The sequence below is a fragment of the Triturus cristatus genome, chromosome 7 (assembly GCF_964204655.1).
Source record: "Triturus cristatus chromosome 7, aTriCri1.1, whole genome shotgun sequence".
NCBI classification, from domain to species: domain Eukaryota; kingdom Metazoa; phylum Chordata; class Amphibia; order Caudata; family Salamandridae; genus Triturus; species Triturus cristatus.
This window is the reverse complement of record NC_140590.1, coordinates 1,014,092,784-1,014,112,503: the sequence shown is the minus strand read 5'-3', so window position 1 is coordinate 1,014,112,503 and position 19,720 is coordinate 1,014,092,784. Positions and strand designations below refer to the sequence as shown.

Genomic DNA, 19,720 nt, shown 5'->3' with positions numbered 1-19,720 from the left:
GAGTCGCAAATTGCGAGTCGCTATTTATAATGCACAACAGTGTTAGAGACACTGATTGCAATTCCCAATGGGGTCGCAAAATGTGAGGCTCATGAATGTAAATGAGGCACTCGCAATTTGCAACCCCATTGGGAATGGCTGGTCCTCCCAGGGATGGTGGCCTGCTGGGCTCAGCAGACCTCAATGTCTGGGACTGCTTTTAAATAAAGCATTTTTTTTAAAAATGCAGCCCGTTTTCCTTAAAGGAAAACGGAATGCATTTTTTTTTTAAAAATGAAACTTTTTTGTTTAATTTTTTAAGGGCAGGTAGTGATCACTGGGACCACTGCCTGCCCCTAAAAAATATTTTCCCCTGCATTTACAAAGGGGAAGGGGACCCCTTCCTACTTGCGACTGCATTACCAACCTTCTTTAAGAGAGCGGTAAATTGTGAGTGGTTTGCGACCGCAATTGCGGTTGCAAAACATTCACACATAGGGCTGCGAGTCGCAGTTAGGAAGGGCCGCCCTTGGAATGCCCCTTCCTAATTGCTATAATGAGTTTAAAGAAGCCAGACCAGCAGCTTGAAACACAAACCAAACATTTCATAAAATTGTGCTGCCCCAGTGATCTTTATGCTGTGTAGATCCCTTAATTCTTATCAGAACCAAAATTCCCACAGAGTGCTCACAACCTAGTTCAGGTAATTTACTTAATATATCCTCCATGAAAATAAAAGCACATTGGCTTACCTTCTGGGTGTCAATATCTTGCCGGATGGTTACCATATCCTTGTTTATCTTATCTTTCATCTTTTCACATTCATTTAAACGAGTTTTCATCTCCTCTAATTCTGTCTCTTTTTGCTACAAGAAGGGAAACTGGGTGAGTTGAACAAAAATAGCATACCAATGCTCAGCTGTGTACTTTCGTGTATAGCCTTTGGTTACCTCTTTGTATTCTTCTTTCCCATCTTTAATGTATTTCTCTATTTCTCTCACAAAGTTAGCGATTGTCTTAATCTTCTCTTTGATAATGTTTAACTGCGAAAACAATAAGGCAAGAACTTCAATTTAGAAATAGCGAATGCAACTAATCCACCAAAAACATTAAAACAGTAGTTTTACAACAAGAATACTTAACTCTAATGCAAACTATTTATTGACTGCTGATACCATGGTGTGAGAATATACGTTTCACTTTACCAAAAGCATGTTATTGGGTAAGAAGCGCCTTCCATAAACACTACTCCCATGACAGCATAAGATAAAACGTCCACCTTAGGTAACCAATAATACAAGAAGAGAGTCAACAAGCACTGCAACTATGGCATATGTATCTTAGATAGGGTGACCAGTAGGCTCAGCTGGTATTCATGGTTCGGCAGGGACACACTTGCATGCGTCATACATTTTTAGGAATTCACTCCAGAATATGTCCCAAGAAAGGGTTTTCCAGACAAGTGGCTGCTGGTGATCTTTCAAAGTGGTGAGGCATAATACTTATCACAAGTGTTTTCCCCCAAAACTTTCCTTGGGGGTTTTATATGATTTAAGAATTTCCTCCAGTGTGCCAATGCCTGAATTTTGACATGCTTATTATCCCTTATGCCAAGAATTACATTACAAAATGTTAGTAGTAGTTTGCCATCCATGCTTCCCACATTCCATGGGCAATTATTATTCCAAAAATTACCAGAATATGTCAAAGCCAGTATTTTATTCTTGTTTGCTTCCTCCCAAACTGTCCTCAAACCCATTATGCCATGGCTGCCCACTCTGAAGCAAAGAATTTCCGCCAGTATGGCGTCGCAAGCATTTTCCCACAGGTGTCTCCTTGTCCAAGTATTACTCCCAGCAGGGTCTGCATTTTCTAATGGGATCTTCCCTTAAGCTAGAATTACCTCTAATGTGCTAGCCCCTGCATTCTGCCACAGTTGCCTCCATTCCAAGAATCGTCTCCACTATGACAGCACCAACATTCTTCCACAGGTGCCAATATGACAAGACTTACTTCCAGTATGTCAGGGCATGCATTTTGTCACGGGTGCCCTCCATTATGCCAAAAATGGCCTCCAGTGTGCCAGTTGCAGCATCTTATATTGGGTACCCCTATAAGCCAAGAATTATCTGCCACGTTTTATGCCATGGCTAGCGCCAAACTCACAAGCTTAAAAAATGCTAACAAACATACTCTTGCTCACTCACACCCATTATGACTCAGTCACTTAGACACACACATACTTGTGCATTCACACTCACTGGTTCTCACTCTTACTCACAAACACACACTCACCCTTATCACACTCACTCTTGTACCTTCTGATCTACAGGAGCTCTGCTTTAATAAATGAGATACCGTAAGCCTCACATGCCGCTGGACCCTGATGCAACTGCACCATTGATAGCACCACCTCTGCCTCACTTCCCTCACTCACTACTTCTAACTCACCCTCCTTCACTCAGTCCCTCACACCTCATTCACTTCTTCATACTCACTCATAAAATAGGTCTCACTCGCTTTCACACTCATTGACACTTTCAAATACACTAACACTCTCACTCAATCTCATTCACTCTCAATCACTCACAAACACACACACACACATACACAGAGAAACATTTGTTTTTAATAACTTGCTTTGCTTCTTTTGCTGGCAACTTGGAGGTTCCATGGCAGAGCAGGAACCTGGTGCTGGACACCAGAGCCAGCAAGGCCATACTTCCCAATGAGAAGCCAGACAGAGCAGTCTGGCCAGGATTAAAAATTCTTCTCTCAGCATCTTGACAGGATCGGGAAGCACAACCCTATCAGAAGCTGGAACATTGCTTGGGATCATGTGCCGGCTGCTCTGTGTGGGCCGTCGGTGGCTTTAGGGATATATGTGATGTGCACCCAGACAGCCCCATTTTAGCAGAAAGAATTAGCTATGTGATGCATGAGCAGTATGCCTGAAAATAAAATGGATAGTGTCGGGTGAAGGCATTGTAATTGAATTATGTCCCTCAAATATACACTAACCAAAAATCTACCTAAAAAGCACGTTTTTAAATAGTGACTGTAGATGGATCGTGCCTCAGCACCTACCTCTTCCTCTTATCAGAAGCCTGAGGAAGAGGCAGGGAGGAGTGACCTGTGCGGTGTTCATGAAAACATAAAAGTTGCATTTTCACGAACACAGATAAATTACATCATTACCACGTGTGGGCACAGTCGATGGGGTAGCAAGTGGCGGCTCGCAGAAAGCCAGGCTGAAGCCCCAGTTATGGCGCCACGATTGCTCCAGACCCCTGGCACCAAAGAATTAGTCGGTGTACCAACATGAGTCAGAAAACCCGGTGGACTGCAACCTCCCACAATCCACGGAGCATTTCATGAGTAAGTTGTGTACTAGGTAACAATCAGTCTTGTGAGACTCACAGGAGTAGCTGTTAGTGGTCCTCAAACCCTCTTTCATCATGAATAGACACAATCAAGAATTTACAGAAGGAATTGATTTTGAAATTTTATTGAAAACAAAAACCTATCCTAGCGCACACAATATGATTACTATATAACTACTATGAAAATAAAGAAGCTAGTGACAACGATATTTGTCAACAAACAGACCAATGGAAAATTTGTAACATTATAATGGTAAATTAGGATATCTCTGCATTGGTTTCCAACCCCTACCTTCCCTTGGCTAACTAAGCTGATATTAGGACAAAAAAGGCCTATTTGTAGTATTTAGATGGCCTTGGTTACAGTCACATGCTTTTTCAGAACAACAGAAGCAGTATTCAGTATGGCGACAGCAGTTGTTCCTGTCTCTGAGCTACACCAGCTCTACTGTCCTCAAGTAGGCAAAAAAGCATGTCGGTAGACTCGATGTGCCTTGAGCAAGGTAAGGTGTGTATTGCAAAAGCTCTTGTCTGGGTGACACGCAGTCAGCAATTGCTGGATCGAAGTTCCGCTCTTCCTAACAGTGTTTCAACAGAGCTTATATACCCTGTTTGTTCAATTTAAAAACATTCAACAGTGATCAATCAATATAGAAGCCCCTTGAGCCTTTCACTACTAATTGTTTCTCCAAATAATGTTTCACGGAACATAAGTGAGAAATCAAGATATCCGATTCTATGAAACGTTGCGGACTTTAAAAAAATTATTACTAGAGAATCAAGGTATCAGGCTATACTGGAACATAATTAAACAAGAGAATTGAGCAAGCAGAATTATCACAATGCACTAACAAAAACATTTACACAGCATTGGAAATTGTACATTTGTATTTAAAAATGTACAGCTGAATAAGTGAACCGAAATGGAAAAAAGAAGATTATGGCCCATAAGTACAAAATTCCGCTTCCCAAATAGCAAATCTGTAGAAATTGCTATTTGTAATTGCATAATGGAATGTATGTAATTTTCGATTTCCTAAAAGCGATGCACACGGATTCGCAATAGCTGTTAAGAAATCTCAAATTAGGAAATATACATTATTCATGACAAAAAGCCAGGTTAAACTGTTCCCATCAGAATCAGGAAAAAAATGTGTCCTCATTTAGGTGGCAGCAACTTTGACAGCCAAGCACAGAATTCCATGTCAGGACCAGAGGCTAGGATTATGCTGTTCTTTCTTCAGTCAAAAGCATCTATGTCGATGCCAGGGTTGGGGTCTCTTTTGCGTTTAGGGAGTGATGCAGGTTGGATAGGTGTCCCTTGAGGTAATGGGAGCATGAGCCCAAGGGTGTCTTCCCTCCCAAGAGTTTCTGCTCCAGAGGATCCACTGCCTGCTTAACCACTTACAAGATGGAGGCATCTATGACCTCGCAAAAGTGATCATCGATGGGGAGGTAAGTCATGCGTCTTCCACTATATAGGTTTCTTTGACGTCATTCGTCTTTGGTCAAGTGCCTACTGGGGTCACTAGTGTCAGATTGTAGGGCTCTAGGATCACCAGGCAAATCTAGAGGGCATCAAAACAGGTGGGGGTTTCCAAGTCAGATAATAGGCAGTCTAAGGGGTCAATAACAAAGTGAAACCCTGCAGGACACCACTTGAATATGAAGGGTTCAATATACGCATGGCTGGTGTCCGTGTGACTGTCAACAACCTGTCATTCGGGCTATGTGCTGCTCAAATTATGCCGACCCCGGAATGGAGCGTAATACTCCAGGCATGAGGAGCAAAAGGCAATCACTGAGGCAATATGTCTGGCACCTGGTCGGCCGCGCTGTCACTTCCCGAGCAATACGATGGGAGTTAGCGCACCGGCATTGGAGACCTGGAAACGAGGATGCGCTACTTGCACTCTGCAAGCGGTGCCCTCTAGTAGCCGGCAGACTACATCATATCTGCCCCCGAGCGCCGTAGCACGGATCACTGAAAGAAAGCAGCCACGAGGAGCCATAAGTGTTCGAGCGACCGCACTGGAAAGTAAACACACGTGAAATATAAGGGCACACAAAGTGCCTCCAAATACCAGGAAAAATCACCACAGATGTGCAATATAGAAAAATTATAGTCAAGAGGCCAGTGGCACTTAGCTCTGCTTTTGGAGCAGTGAAGAAAGAGGAGGTGGCAACATCAACGAGGGACTAGCAAGATTAGACAAACAAGTTAATTACCTTTGGTAACGCTTTTTCTGGCGGATACAGTATCTGCCAGTGGATTCCTCACCTTGTGAAAATCCCCTGCGCCAGCATTCCACGCAATTTTTCCTAGCTCTCCACGCCAACGTCATAATACCACGGCTCCGCTCGCGACTCCGTATGACATCACCGGAGCCATAAGAGAGCCACGTCGGCGTGATGACGTCAGCTCCACCCATTTTTTCCGTGCCTCCGAGGCGAGCAGGTGGACTGACACAGACTCAAGTATACATAATACACAACAATTGAACCAATATATACAGCACAAAGTCAAAAAGGAAAGCTAAAAACATCAGCATTTCCTATGAATGTACTAGATAGAAAATACAATGAATAAACAACCAGCCCAAAAAGGGATCTTTTTAGGTATACAAAGGTGGACGGCGGTGAGAGGCGGGTGGGTCAGTGAGGAATCCACAGGCAGATACTGTATCCACCAGAAAAAGCGTTACCGAAGGTAAGTAACATGTTCTTCTGATGGATACATCTGCCAGTGGATTCCTCACCTTGTGAACCGATTGCCACAGAAAGTCCCACTCCCGGAGGAAGGTGTCCACTTTTCCTATACCAAAAAGTCCTGCAAGACAGAGCGCGCAAAATGGCCCTCCCTCCTCATCTCAGAATCTAAGCAATAATGCTTTGTGAAAGTATGGAGGGAGGCCCAAGTCGCGGCCTTACAAATGTCTGCAACTGGAACACCCCTGGCCAAAGCAGAGGTGGAAGAGTTAGCTCTAGGAGAATGAGGTCTAATACCCTCAGGTGGAACCTTACATGCCAGGACGTAGCAGATCTTGATGGTTAGGATGATCCATCTGGATAGAGTGTGCTTGTGCACAGCTTTGCCTTTTGAGTGTCCAACATAGCCCACGAAGAGCTGATCTTCCAAACGTACATCTTTTGTCCTGTCCAAATAAAAGCTCACTGCTCTTTTAGGATCCAAGCGGTGAAGTCTCTCCTCCTCCTTGGAAGGGTGAGGGGGAGGATAAAACACAGGGAGAGTAATGGACTGCCCCAGATGAAAAGGAGTAACTACCTTAGGTAGGAAAGCAGTCCTGGTCCAGAGGACCATCCTTTCAGCATGTAAGGTTAAAATCGGGGGTTTTGAACTAAGAGCTTGAAGCTCAGTCACCCTCCTTGCTGAGGTTATGGCTACAAGAAAGACCATTTTAAAGGACAATAGTCTCAATGGACAGCTATGAAGGGGCCCAAAAGGGGACCCCATCAAAAAAGTTAAAACAAGATTAAGGTCCCACTGTGGCATTACAAAGGGAGTAGGTGGAAACCTATTAGTAAGGTCTTTGATAAATCTTAAAACAATAGGAGATTTAAATAACGACGGCTGATCTGGAAGACACAGAAACGTTGATAAGGCCGATAAATAACCCTTAACCATGGCCACAGCACAACCCTGCTGAGCCAAGGATAGAGCAAACTGAAGCACATTAGACAAGTGGGCCTTTAAAGGGTCAATGAATCTCTCTCCACACCATTTTACAAACTTAGACCAAATATAGGAATAAATGGACTTAGTGGAGTGTCGCCTGGATGATAATATAACATCCACTACATCCGGTGGGAGAGAGAAAGAACTCAGGTTGCCTCGTTCAATCTCCAGGCATGAAGGGGCAGACTCTGGAGGGGGGGAGGTTAGTTAAGAACCTGCCCCTCCGACTGCGAGAGGAGGTCCGCCCTGTGAGGGAGACGGAGCGGAGGGTGCAACGAAAAGTGAAGTAGATCTGTGTACCACACCCTTCTTGGCCAATCCGGGGCGATCAATATAACTTGGGCCCGGTCTTGGCGAATCTTCCTCAGAACCCGAGGAATCAAGGGTATGGGAGGAAACGCGTAAAGGAGTTGTGAGCTCCAACTCAACTGAAACGTGTCCCCCAACGCCCCCTGCATCGGAAACTGGAGACTGCAGAATGACAGGCAATGCGTGTTCTCTTGAGCGGCAAACAGGTCCACCCGAGGAGCCCCCCATGTCCGAAAGACGTGCTGACCAACCTCTGGATGAAGCCTTCACTCGTGGTCGATGGAAAACTGTCGACTGAGACTGTCCGCACGTACGTTCAGCACCCCGGCCAGATGATTCACCATCAAGCAAATCCGATGGTCCTGAGCCCAGGACCAGAGTCGCAAAGCCTCTCTGCAGAGACGGTACGACTCCCGGCTTGTTCACATACCACACCGCGGTAGTGTTGTCCGTCAGGATCTGAACCGACTGACCGCGAAGGGAAGGGAGAAAAGCCTTGAGCGCCAAACGTATCGCCCGCAATTCTAGAAGATTGATATGAGACAATCTTTCCTCTGGAGACCAAAGACCCTTGATCTCCAGATCCCCCAGAAGAGCACCCCACCCTAGGGTGGAGGCATCCGTTGTCACTGTGGCCACCGTTGGAGGAAGATGAAAGGGCTTTCCTTGAGACAGATTGCCCTCCACGCTCCACCAAGACAGATCTGCTGCAGCCTCTCTGGAGATCCTAACTGACTCCCTGAGATCTCAGCTGTGTTGATACCACTGCCTGCGGAGGCACTACTGGAGCGCCCTCATGTCCCAGCATGCATGGTTGACCAACAGAATGCAGGAGGTGAACAGACCGAGCAGACGAAGGACCTTCATAACTGGAACAACCGCTCCATTGTGGAATAAAGGGATCATCTCCTGAATGTCGAGAATTCTTTGTGGAGGAGGAAATGCTCGACACACAGTAGTGTACAGAACCGCCCCTATGAACAGGTTGCGCTGAGAGGGCACCAGGTGAGATTTGAGCACATTGATTGAAAAACCCAAGTTGAATAACAGATGAGATGTTACCTGCAGATGATGTTGCACCATCTCTGGCGACTCTGCTTTCAGTAGTCAGCCGCCCAGGTAAGGGAAAACCGGAATCCCCGACCTCCTGAGATGGGCAGCCACCACCGCCATCACCTTGGTGAAGACTCGAGGTGCAGTAGTAAGACCAAACGGGAGGACCGCAAACTGGTAGTGTTGCGACCCAACCATAAAACGGAGATACTTCCTGTGAGACTTCAGGATTGGGATGTGGAAATACGCATCCTGCAAGTCGATCGACACCATCCAGTCTTCTTGCTGCAACGCCTGAAGAACCTGAGCAAGGGTTAGCATCTTGAATTTCTCCTGTTTTAGGTAAAAGTTCAAGACTCTGAGGTCCAGGATCCGACGCAATCTGCTGTCCTTTTTGGGAATCAGGAAATACCGTGAGTAGCATCCCTGACCCCTTTCCTGCTCTGGAACCACCTCTATCGCACCTTTTTTTTAGCAATGTAAGAACCTCCATCAGCAGAAGAAGCAGATGGTCCTCTGAGCAAGGAGAGTAAGGGCAAGGAGAGTAAGGGGGAGGAAATTCCAGAAAGGGAATGGGGTACCTATTCTCCACAAGGTTTATAACCCAAAGGTCCGTCGTGACCAGTTTCCAACCTTGCAGAAAGTGGGACACCCGACCCCCAACAGGCCCCACATGATCCAGGATGGGGGATCTAGGGCTGCTTCCCTGTAGCATCATTGGGAGCAGAGGAGGTTGAGGAGGAGGAGAGATTGCGGGCAGAACCACGTCGACCCCTTTGTCTTCCTCTATATGACTTAGAGTGGATTTTGCTGTTGTTGCTGCTGTTGAGGGTGAAGGAAGGCGCAAAAGGAAGACCTTCCAAAACCCCTATACTTTCTGAAGCCAAAACCCTTCGACTGGGTCTGCAATCCCAAGGATTTCGCAGTCACCCTGCTATCCTTGAATCTCTGTAAGGCAGAATCCGCTTTCTCTCCAAAAAGCTTTGTCCCATCAAAGGGTAAGTCAACAAGAGTGGCCTGAACATCAGGAGAAAATCCAGAAGAGCGGAGCCAAGCTTGTCTTCTTGTGGCTATGGAAGAACCCATAACTCTGGCAACCATATCCAATCCTGACTGGATTACCTGCCTAGCTGCAGCCTGAGCATCTGAAAGAACTTCCATGAAGCAACCCTTCTCCTCATCAGGCAATTTGGGGGCCAGTTGCTTTACAGAGTCCATTAAAGCGTGTATGTAGCGGCCCAACAAACAAGTGGCATTAGTTGACTTCAGTGCCATACTAGCTGAAGAGAAAACCTTTTTAGCGGACTGTTTAATTTTCTTTGAGTCTCTGTCAGCTGGAGCTTGTGGAAATGCCCACGAAGATTGTTTGGAGCAGGATGCTTGCACTACCAAACTCTCTGGAGATGGATGTGAAGAAAGGAAGCTCGGATCCCCTGGAGCTACTCTATATCTTCTAGCCACAGACCTTGAAACAGCAGGCGAAGAAAGTGGCTTGCGTCAAACGTCCATGATAGGATCCAGGATGGCCTCATTAAAAGGCAACAGGGGCTCAACAATTGAGGAAGGTGAATGTAGAACCTCTGTCAATAAGTTAGGCTTATATTCTGCAGAAGGCAACTGCAAGTCTAAAACCTCCGCAGCCTTCTTAATTACCAAATGGTAAGGAGCCAGCTCTTGAGGCGGAGAAGACCTCGAAGAAGAAAGTTCCCATTCAGGAGTAGTGTCCAATCCGCTTGCCTCCTGAATTCCTTCAAACTCATCCATTGAGTCATCTAATTCACCTTCCTCTACTTCCTCTGCACGATACTTCTCCACTTTTATAAGCCTCTGAGCCTCTCTCTGTGAACGAATCCGTGGACATGGCGTAGGTGGCGCCGTTTGTGGAGTCGGCTGCGCCGATGGAGTCGATGGCGTCACACGCGGCGCAGCAGGAGCTGGCGTCGAGGGAGGCTACGACGAGGGCACATGATCCACACGAGGCCGGGAGGAAGGCTCTCCGGACGGCAACGGAAACTGCCATGACGGCGCCATCGGAATGAAGGACATAAATGGTGCCTGAGCGTTGTGTTGTGGAACGCCCAAACTGAATGCAAGCGGACCCAAGGGACCTGAAGGTGCTCCGGATGGGAAGGCTGCTCTATGGAATATTCCATACATAGCATTTAAAAAATGTGACGGATCTGTCCCTGGAGCCGGGAATTGCGGGTATTGTTTCGAACCTGTATCCAGCCGGGGAGTAACCGGCACCGGAGTCAACGGATCCTCTACCAGATCCACTGGTTCACCTTCAGGAACAGGAGAGAGTTCAGCATCCTGATCCGGCCCGGCGTCGGAAGCTGGTGAATCCTTCGGCGCCAGAGACTGCGCCGGAGTTACCTAAGGCGAAGGAGACTTCTCCGGAGTGACACAAGGAGAAGGAGAAGGTGAGACAAAGTCCCTACTGCGACGTCGAGGTGAAGGCGACTTCGAAGATCTACCCTTCGTCGATCGGCGCCGAGACTCATGCTTCCTCTTTTTCTTATGTCTTTTCGAGTTCGACGAGTGTGAAGTCGACGACTCCGGCTTCGACTTGTCTCGCTTGCGACCTCTACCTTCCTTCTTCACCTTGGCCATAAACAGCTTTGCTTCCCGTTCCTTAAGTGCCTTTGGTTTCATTTTCCTGCAACAGGAACAGTCTTCCACGTCGTGATCCGACGACAGGCACCATAAGCAATCTTCATGGGGGTCAGTGATGGACATGTGACCCCCACATTCCCTACAGGGCTTAAATCCTGACTTCCTCGACGAAGACATGAGTACTTTAAAAAACAGTAACTCACAAGTTAACAACAAAGTAACTCTTCAACCAAGGAGAGTGCTAGAAAACCGTTACGCGTCGACGGCGTGGAAAAAAGGGAACTGACGTCATCACGCCGACGTGGTTCTCTTATTGCTCCGGTGACGTCATTCAGAGTCGCGAGCGGAGCCGTGGTATTATGACATCATTCGGAGTCGCGAGCGGAGCCGTGGTATTATGACGTCATATGGAGTCGCGAGCGGAGCCGTGGTATTATGACGTCCACGTTGGCGTGGAGAGCTAGGAAAAATTCTGTGGAATGCTGGCGCAGGCGATATTCACAAGGTGAGGAATCCACTGGCAGCTGTATCCATCAGAAATGGATTTACTGTTTACTTTTTCCCCAAGGTGTTATGGGAAATTAAGCCTTTGCTGTGTTTACTTGGCTAGTGTAATAAAAGAAAGTACAGCATAATCCTCGCCTCCGTGTCCTTAAAACTTTCCGTTACGATAGCTAGGAATTTTTTTCATTCTAACCACCGCCTTGAATGAGCCCCTGCATTCAATATGGAATACTGTGATCAAATGCTGAAGAAAATGTTACAATTCAGAACCTCTCGGTATAATCTGGACCTGCAAAATAGCACTGGAACCCATTCACCTGGAAAGCTGATGAGTCGTGGGAGATGCAGATTGCTCATAAAGGCCGGTGATTCGATTTAAAAATCTTATACATTGTAAATGTCAGCTTTTGGCCTTCAGGTGTAGCCCTATTCCCCTAAAGCTCCCTTGGCCTTGAGCACTGGCCGTAGTTACTCCCTCATTCAGTGGCTACATGGAAGTCGTTCCACTGCCTATCTGATCTCTGTCATCTTCTTCCTTCATGTTGAACCCTACTGCAAACTAAGAGCATAATTCAGTAACCGCACCATGCTGGCATTTTACAAGATGCATTTACTTCGAATTGACATTAAACACTGCATGTCTGGATTTTTTTGATAATTTGTTATATCCCTTATTAGGAGATTCTCATTAACAAGGATGGAAAATCACTTTTTTACAACTAATAAGATACAATGTGCGAGAAAGAGCCCAGCAAAAGGGTAGAAACAATTGTCAAGTGCTTCTTATATGCAATGATTGATTAATATATAGATTTTTTCTGACCATCGTGTTCTTTACCTAAAGTGGCCCAAATTATCCACTTTGGAATGATAACACATTATGTGATATTTTCAGATGGAGGCTATACATGCATTATGAGGCAATGGTAAGTTCAGAACTTTTTCCTATGCTTATCTCTACTGTTGCGAACATTAATTCTCTAAAGCCCTCAAGTATTTTCGAGCCCCATTCAACACTGCGTAGCTTTTGTGAGGTAGACATGCACGAGTGTCATCTATTTTGGCATAATCATTATGGATGGATGACTGAAAAGAACAATGATAAAAAAAGATTTGGATACGTAATAGAAAGCAATTCCTCTACAGAATGGCACAACAGAACAACCATCAGGGGTACCCTCGCCTACAGACCTCCAGCACCACACACCAGTTTCTGCGACTTCACGACCGACTTCATTGCTCTGCTAGCCATCAAGTCCAAGCACTACATCTTCCTCAACTTCCCCCTGGACAATTCTACGGATACTAACTCACCCAACCTCCTGGAACGCATGAGCAGCATGGGCGTGACCCAGCTGGTTCCCAACCCCCCACACAGTGCAGGACACACACTGGACCCGATTTCCAGGGCCAGCGACAGAGTCAAGTACGGCCATGCCCCAGAACTCACCTGGACCAACCACTCCATTGTTCACTTCACCATCGCAGGATCAACATGCACCCCATCACCCCCTCACAACCCCCCCACCCCACAGAGGGCCTCTTCTGCAGCTTGAACAAAGTAACACAGGCCTAATGGATGGATACCCTCACAACACCCAGCCCGACCCCGCAACCACCCTGGAACAAACAGTCCAGAACATCACAAACTGGATCACCAATGCCGCAGACCAAGTCGCTCCTTTCAAACAAGGTGGGATCCACAGAGCCACCAAACAAGCCAGCTGGTACACACGAGAACTCAGGACAATGAAACACAGCTACAAACTACTGGAGAGAAGATGGTGCACCAGAAGAGACACCACAGAGCGAGCCACTTTCAAGTCTGCCCTAAACAAATACCACTAGTGACTCAGACGCAAGAAAAGTCACCCTGACAAACCGCATTGAGGCAAGCACCAAACACACCAAGGAACTCTTCAGCAATGTTAGAATGGATGCAGGATACTGCTTTGCTAACCGAATGGTGTATTTTTAAATGGATAATGTTGTATGACAGAACCACGCATGCCATTCCCACACAGGTCTATACACACATACATGTAAAGAAATGGTTTATACTTACCTGTAAAATACTAACCGTATCATAGTTTTTTGTTGTAAAGGCGTGCAGGGTGAAGACAAAATGAGTGGTAAAAACATATATATATTTTTTTCAGAAGAGTTTTGGAAGACTTAAAAAACAAACTAATTAACCCATAGTACTGCTCATGGCTGCTTTCTCTTTCATGTTTGCTTCTATTGGAGCAAAACCAAATCCTTGCTCTTGCCATTCTAAGGAAAAGAGCCCACAATCCCTTCCTAAAGAACAAGCCAATAGGTCTCGCCTTTCGGGCCTTATAAGTAACCCAGATTAAGTTCTCAAGTGGAGTATGCATGATGCGCAGCAACAGGATCACTGCACTAGAAAGGACAAAGCGAAGCCCCAAGCATTCACCTGGTATGCTCCTTGGATGTACAACGCTATGCCAGTTCAGGTCTGCCAGGCTTCTTCTCTTTGCTATTTAAGCAAGACCTCATAAGAGGGTGAGCACCTAGATTACCACCTTCAGAGACTTCCCATTACCATTCCAGTACTATTTTACTCCTCTCAGCTCTGCCACACCCCTGACTTCCAAGCACTAATTAATTTATTTTGGAGTTTCCCATACCCACTGCAGAGCACTAAACTTACAGAAACACCAAATCATTGCAGATTATCAAATCCCATTATGCGTGTAGGAGAGGATTGTGGCGTTACAGCCATATCTCCTGACTCTGGAATTGGGGAACTGGGTTCGAGTCTCGACAGTCATTTCAACATCCTGTAATTCTGGGCAAAACAATTATTCCTTCAGTGCAAAAAAGAAAAAACTTGTGTGATATAGCTGATGCTAATGTAAAGCGCTCCAATACCTTAGGGTCGAGTTTGCGCTCTGCAAAACTTCAGAAAATAAAAATACATATAAAATCCAAAAGTTTCTACAGCTGAATTGCTATGAGGTCTAGGAAAAAGCCAGAAAAGCTAACTCTGGGTTTAAATGGTAAACTGATATTTCTTCAGGAATTAAGTATAAGGCTGCAGGAACAGTGTTCACCTACCGACAGTGATCATAAAACCGTGGCATCTGTGCGTTTCTTACCTGTTGACAACATCATCAATTTGAGGCCTTTCACGCGCTGAATGCTACGTACAATGGGACATAGCAGGCAAAAGCGATTTCTCCATGACAGCTTTACTCGCCACCATACACCTTGTCTTGGCGTCTACTGTTGCGACCAAGGCCTTCGCGTGGACCAAGAAGATGCTCTCTGTGTCATGTCTGGTGTGTGCGTGGTCCTTTGAGGAATAAACCTCACTCATGCCTCCCAGTAAGGGCGTGGGGCGGATGGAGGGCACAGAGAACGTGGAGGAGTAATTTTGTATAGTACTTCATGCCAGAAGTGTAGCCCCGAAGCACTTTCCAAGCAGTTATGGGACCATGTATGTTTGGGGGAGTGGTTGCGCCTAGCTTTCGGTGGTGGTGCCGGAGTGGGAGGCAAACCTAAGAGGGGGGAGGTGATGGGGACACAGAGGGAGTGTACCTCACGTGTGTCATTCATTGGGTGGTGGGGGCTAGGGAAGAAGTGGGTGACTGACAGGAGCCAATGAGAAGGGGAGGGGGGGGGAAGAGGGCGGCTTATGGAGAGAAACAAATGGGGAGGGGTGAAACGGGAAGAGAATCGAGGGGAGGAAAAGGGAAGGCTTGAAAGAAGAAGGGAGGGGTCGGAGAGAGAGGGTGAGGGGAGAAGGAATAGCGGGGTGTGAAAAGAAAAGGAAGGGGTGAGAGAGGAGCGGGTGGGCTTGGAGAAAAGAGAGGTGGGAGGGAGAGAGGAGGCATTGATGGGTGAAAGGACAGAGTGAGGCGAGGTAGCGAGCATACGCTAGAGAGGATGCGAGAGTGAGAGCCCTCCCCCCACCCTGTGCAGGTGGACACGATAATAACACAGGGAGCTGGAGGCGAGGGTGTAAAGGGAAAGTCCAAGGAGGAGAGGGCGACGCCGGTGAGTAGGAGAGAACGAATAACAGGACTCATCACCAGAGGCAGATGAAGGCAAACGCATCAAGAAAGTGGAGGGCGGAGAAGGAATGAGGGAGGAAGCGAAGGTTAAGAAATAACAGAAGAGGCGCAGAGACAGGAGGTAGAAAGGAGCGAGAGGGAGGGATGCCGGAGGGCTGTTTGGAGTCTGGGGTTTTTAGAGAAGAATACCATCGCTCCCTACAAGAGACTGCAGTGTGAGCTTTGATTCTGAGCTGAATGTACCACCTTCACACCAGCCGCAACACAGAGGTGCACGAGGGGACTAGTGCAGCCTCGTCAATAATCGTGAACACCGTCAATAATAATTATTATTATTTATAAGCCCTCTATCCCTCCATTTGCTTGAGAAACCGTCAATACGTCATTCCATCTCTCCCTACAAGAGACTGTAGTGTAAGCTCTGATTCTGAGCTGACTAGCTGCGAGGTTGGTGGCAGCACATCTTCCTGGTGCCAGGGCTGGGGGCTGGCACTCTCAAACCCCTCTACCCTACCGTAACCCGTCTGGGAAGAAAGGCCCATTTACACAAAGACAGATTCGTAATCATGAGGCCTCCTGTGTTTAAAGTGCTTCCCCACAGTACAGACCAGTTATGCTGCTTTAATGCTCAAATATTAAAAAAGGTTTTTAATTAAGAATGTTGCCTGAATCCTCCGTCAACAGCCTTAATGACAAATGTATGACAAATGTATTGCGCTCCTTCGAGATTTGAATTTATAAAACTGCTTTTGCCTTGCAGAAACGTCTCAAACTCTCTTTTGTGATTCAAGGAACGGGGGTTATTTCCACAGTTATGTAAAATCAGAAAAAAACAGCTACCTACAAGATGCAAACTGCTTTACAACTCTCAAACGAGCACGGCTGCGAAGGAATGTCAGGAATGCAGCGGGCATCCGGCCGCGCTGCTGCTCGCTCCCTAGGCCAGGGGAGTTAATGTTTGACGAGAAGGCGGGACATGCACCTGCCATTGGCCAATTGCGTGCTGTCTTTCTTAGAAAGACTCACGCAAAGGCCAATAGCCTGTGATCAAAAAAAAAAAACACACGCGTGTGATCGGAGTTGGAAGCCCTTACCAGAAACCTCGCAGAGCAGCGCATGCGTGCTGGCTCAGGCAAAACCTAAAAAGGAGAAGCATCAAAGGATTTGGCTCTATAGTATGAAATTTACAAGCACCCCAAATTTGTATAGCTCAGTGCATACTACAAATCTCCTTAAGTGATAAATAATTTGCACTCACCTTTTCTTGCATTGCCTTGCTGCTTGCATTTTTTTTCTCTATCAGTTCCTGTTTCTCCTGTTTCAGTTTTTCTAAAGTGGCTTCCAAAGGAGACACCTGGTCTTTAGCATCCTAGAAAGCAAGAGAGTTAACAGTTACCCATCATGGAAAGCCAAAAAGAACAAAAAATACTTAACATGTAAATATAACTACACAGCATTAGTATCTTTCACATGCTTGAATCACTTCCATCCTTTGCCCTTGTCCAAAGCTAGAGAATAAAAGCAGAGGCCCTTACTCGCATACTGTGAACCTGTGGAATTATCCTGACATGAGACAGGACATCCATGTTCACAGAGAAAACATCTGCATATGTAAATATCAATTCTCAAGGAACCAAGTGCTGAAGTTGAGAGATGGACTGGATTAATGGACGATTATCCCTCACTCTAATGTCAGGATATCTGGCATTTGAAAACTTTGCATGGCAGCGCCCTGGAGAGAACACAGATGTTCCAAAATTCAGAATGAGCATACATTACATGTTGTCTTGGATACAGAAGGTAGCACAAATCAAGTTTTAACAGAATGTGTATGCCTCCATGATCATTCGACTGTACCACCAATAATTTGGTTCCTTATTCACCTACAAAACAAGTGTTTGTATTTTAAAATGGAGTGGATTTTGAAAAGGTCTAATTGAGGGAGGCCCCAGACATTGAAGACAAACAGAAGTTCACTTTGATTCTGTTCCCTTTTGGGGCAAGTGTGCAGTAGGCTGCTGCGTACCAAACACTAGCACTATGTTAGACACCATAAGAGATATTCCTTGAGAAATGAACCACTTTCAAGTGTCCATTACCAGCCATGTAAGCTAAGAGTTGCGAGTGCAGTTAAACTCTGAATATAATATGAGATGGCCTTGTTTTCTATTAGTATCATAATCACATTTGATCGGACCACAGGGACAAAAACTTTTAGCCCCTGGAAGACGTCCTCAAACTCCTGCATTTTTACGTGAAGCAGTAAATCTGAATTGCTGTCGATAGTGGTTATTGAAATGTCTCTGCAGTAACTTCTCTCCTCACAACCAAACTTGGAATAATCTTAGATAACCAAGATGTTGGTCTTCTGGTGTTGAAATTAGTTGGCTCTATAAAATGATAGGTGTAAAACAATCTGTTGCTGAAGGACTCAGAAGACCTGAATAAGCTTGGTCTGACGGTTCAAGGACTAGTCCAGTATTGAGCAGGATGGAACAGGAGCAGATGCTTTGCAATGCAACAGGAATGGAGTAAGAAAAGCTCAATAAACTATACAAGATTAGGAGGGAATAAGACTAACTGTATCGTGAACATACAAAATCCTTTACAGAAGAGGAAAAGCATTTGTTACGATTGTCTTAGCGGCACTCAGACATGTTAGGGATGTACACACCAAAGAGGGTCTTCCTGAAACAATGGTTCTTCCTACGGGGATACCCTGCCCGTTGTCTAAGAAGAAAGGAAGGCCAGCCGGCAATATAACACTTCTACTAAACTATACAAGCAAATATATGTTTTTAAAAACTTGAAGGTTTCATCAGAGGTAGAAGCCAAGAGAGAGACCCTAGGCTATTGTCGTAAATGACTTACCACAACTTCCTCCAAGGGAAAAAACCTAAAATCGCAAATGTTGAAGAACGCTTTTACCACTCCTGTTAGCGCATAAACCGAGCCAGAGTACAAAAAAACAGCCTTTGTGCATGCCTGTGCTTGCATGTCATAGCCGTACAGCACGACTAAACAGACCCTGGGTGTTATGCGTTTTCCAATACTTCTGTAGCGAATGCCAGCTCACCACAATCTTATGAGTGTGTGTTCCTTTGTTTTTCATTGTATGCTGTCTCTTGGAGTGAAATGTGACTGGTGCTTCTACAAAGCAATGGCTGAAGGGGGCAAGCGGTTATCTTCCTGGATATTCTAAAATTACTGAGAGCCAAACAATCCAGTGGCTTATGAAACAGATATAGATGTGTTTAGGCAGACCTTAAAGAAGACAATAACAATGGCCTCCCACTGCAGTGCAAGGACCACTGACCGTACCTGCACAGCAGTGCGAACCCTTCATACGTGGATTGACATGTCTATCCATTTGTGCGGATGCTGGTAAAAGAGAAATACTCGCAATGGGTTGATAAAACATCAGTCATAAGAACCAGCAGTTGTACTGTAGAAAAAACCAATTCCCATCTCTTTACATTTTTGTTTTCTTCATGTGCACGAACAGATACTGGTTATCACCAAATCCAAAACACTCATAAAATAAATACTGCACTTTACAGTATATACGCCACACAAGGAACAGGAGGGTAAATGCCTCGCCTCTAAAACCTTAAAATCAAACATTTCAGAAGGCTGTCCCTAACATCTGTACAAAGAAACACAAGGAATTCAAGAACACGTAGAGAAGGACTCCTAATTACCTTTGTACCTTACGCTTCAAATGTTTTTAAATATAAAAAGAACATGCTCTCGTTCATTTAAAGAAAATCTTGTGCATTCCTCACCAAATTGGTATTGCACATAGAAGCAGACAAAGCATTGGAATACTCAATCAACCATGAGACAATAATTACAAAATATTTTGTGAGGGTTTATCCTTACCCTTATCTCTCTGAGAAGAGAATTGACCTCTGTAGACAGCTCCACACTCTGCTCATTAAGCTGTTGCCGACGCTGAAGGTTACTTGAGATGTGCAATTTTTCTGTTTTGATCTCATTAACGGTGCTTTTTAGCTGCTGGATCAGCTCCTGTTGGTCCTGTATACGTTTGCGCTTCAACTCAATCATTCCAGACACTAGTAGACAAGAATAAAAAAAATATCAAAGTGTGAGAGAATTGGGCTAAATATGTAGTAAAC

The 19,720-nt window shown here is 45.6% G+C and overlaps 1 protein-coding gene across 1 annotated transcript in view; it reads right to left on the bottom strand.

The window, feature by feature from the left end:
- RAD50 (RAD50 double strand break repair protein) overlaps positions 1-19,720 on the bottom strand; it is a 495,519-nt gene that overhangs the window by 173,837 nt on the left and 301,962 nt on the right. Inside the window, exons 17-20 of the mRNA XM_085618052.1 lie at positions 19,464-19,657; positions 16,840-16,950; positions 930-1,022; positions 732-845 (exon numbers count right to left, since the gene is read on the bottom strand). Of these exons, the coding sequence (XP_085474178.1) occupies positions 732-845; positions 930-1,022; positions 16,840-16,950; positions 19,464-19,657 (512 nt within the window). The remainder of the gene's footprint in view (positions 1-731; positions 846-929; positions 1,023-16,839; positions 16,951-19,463; positions 19,658-19,720) is intronic.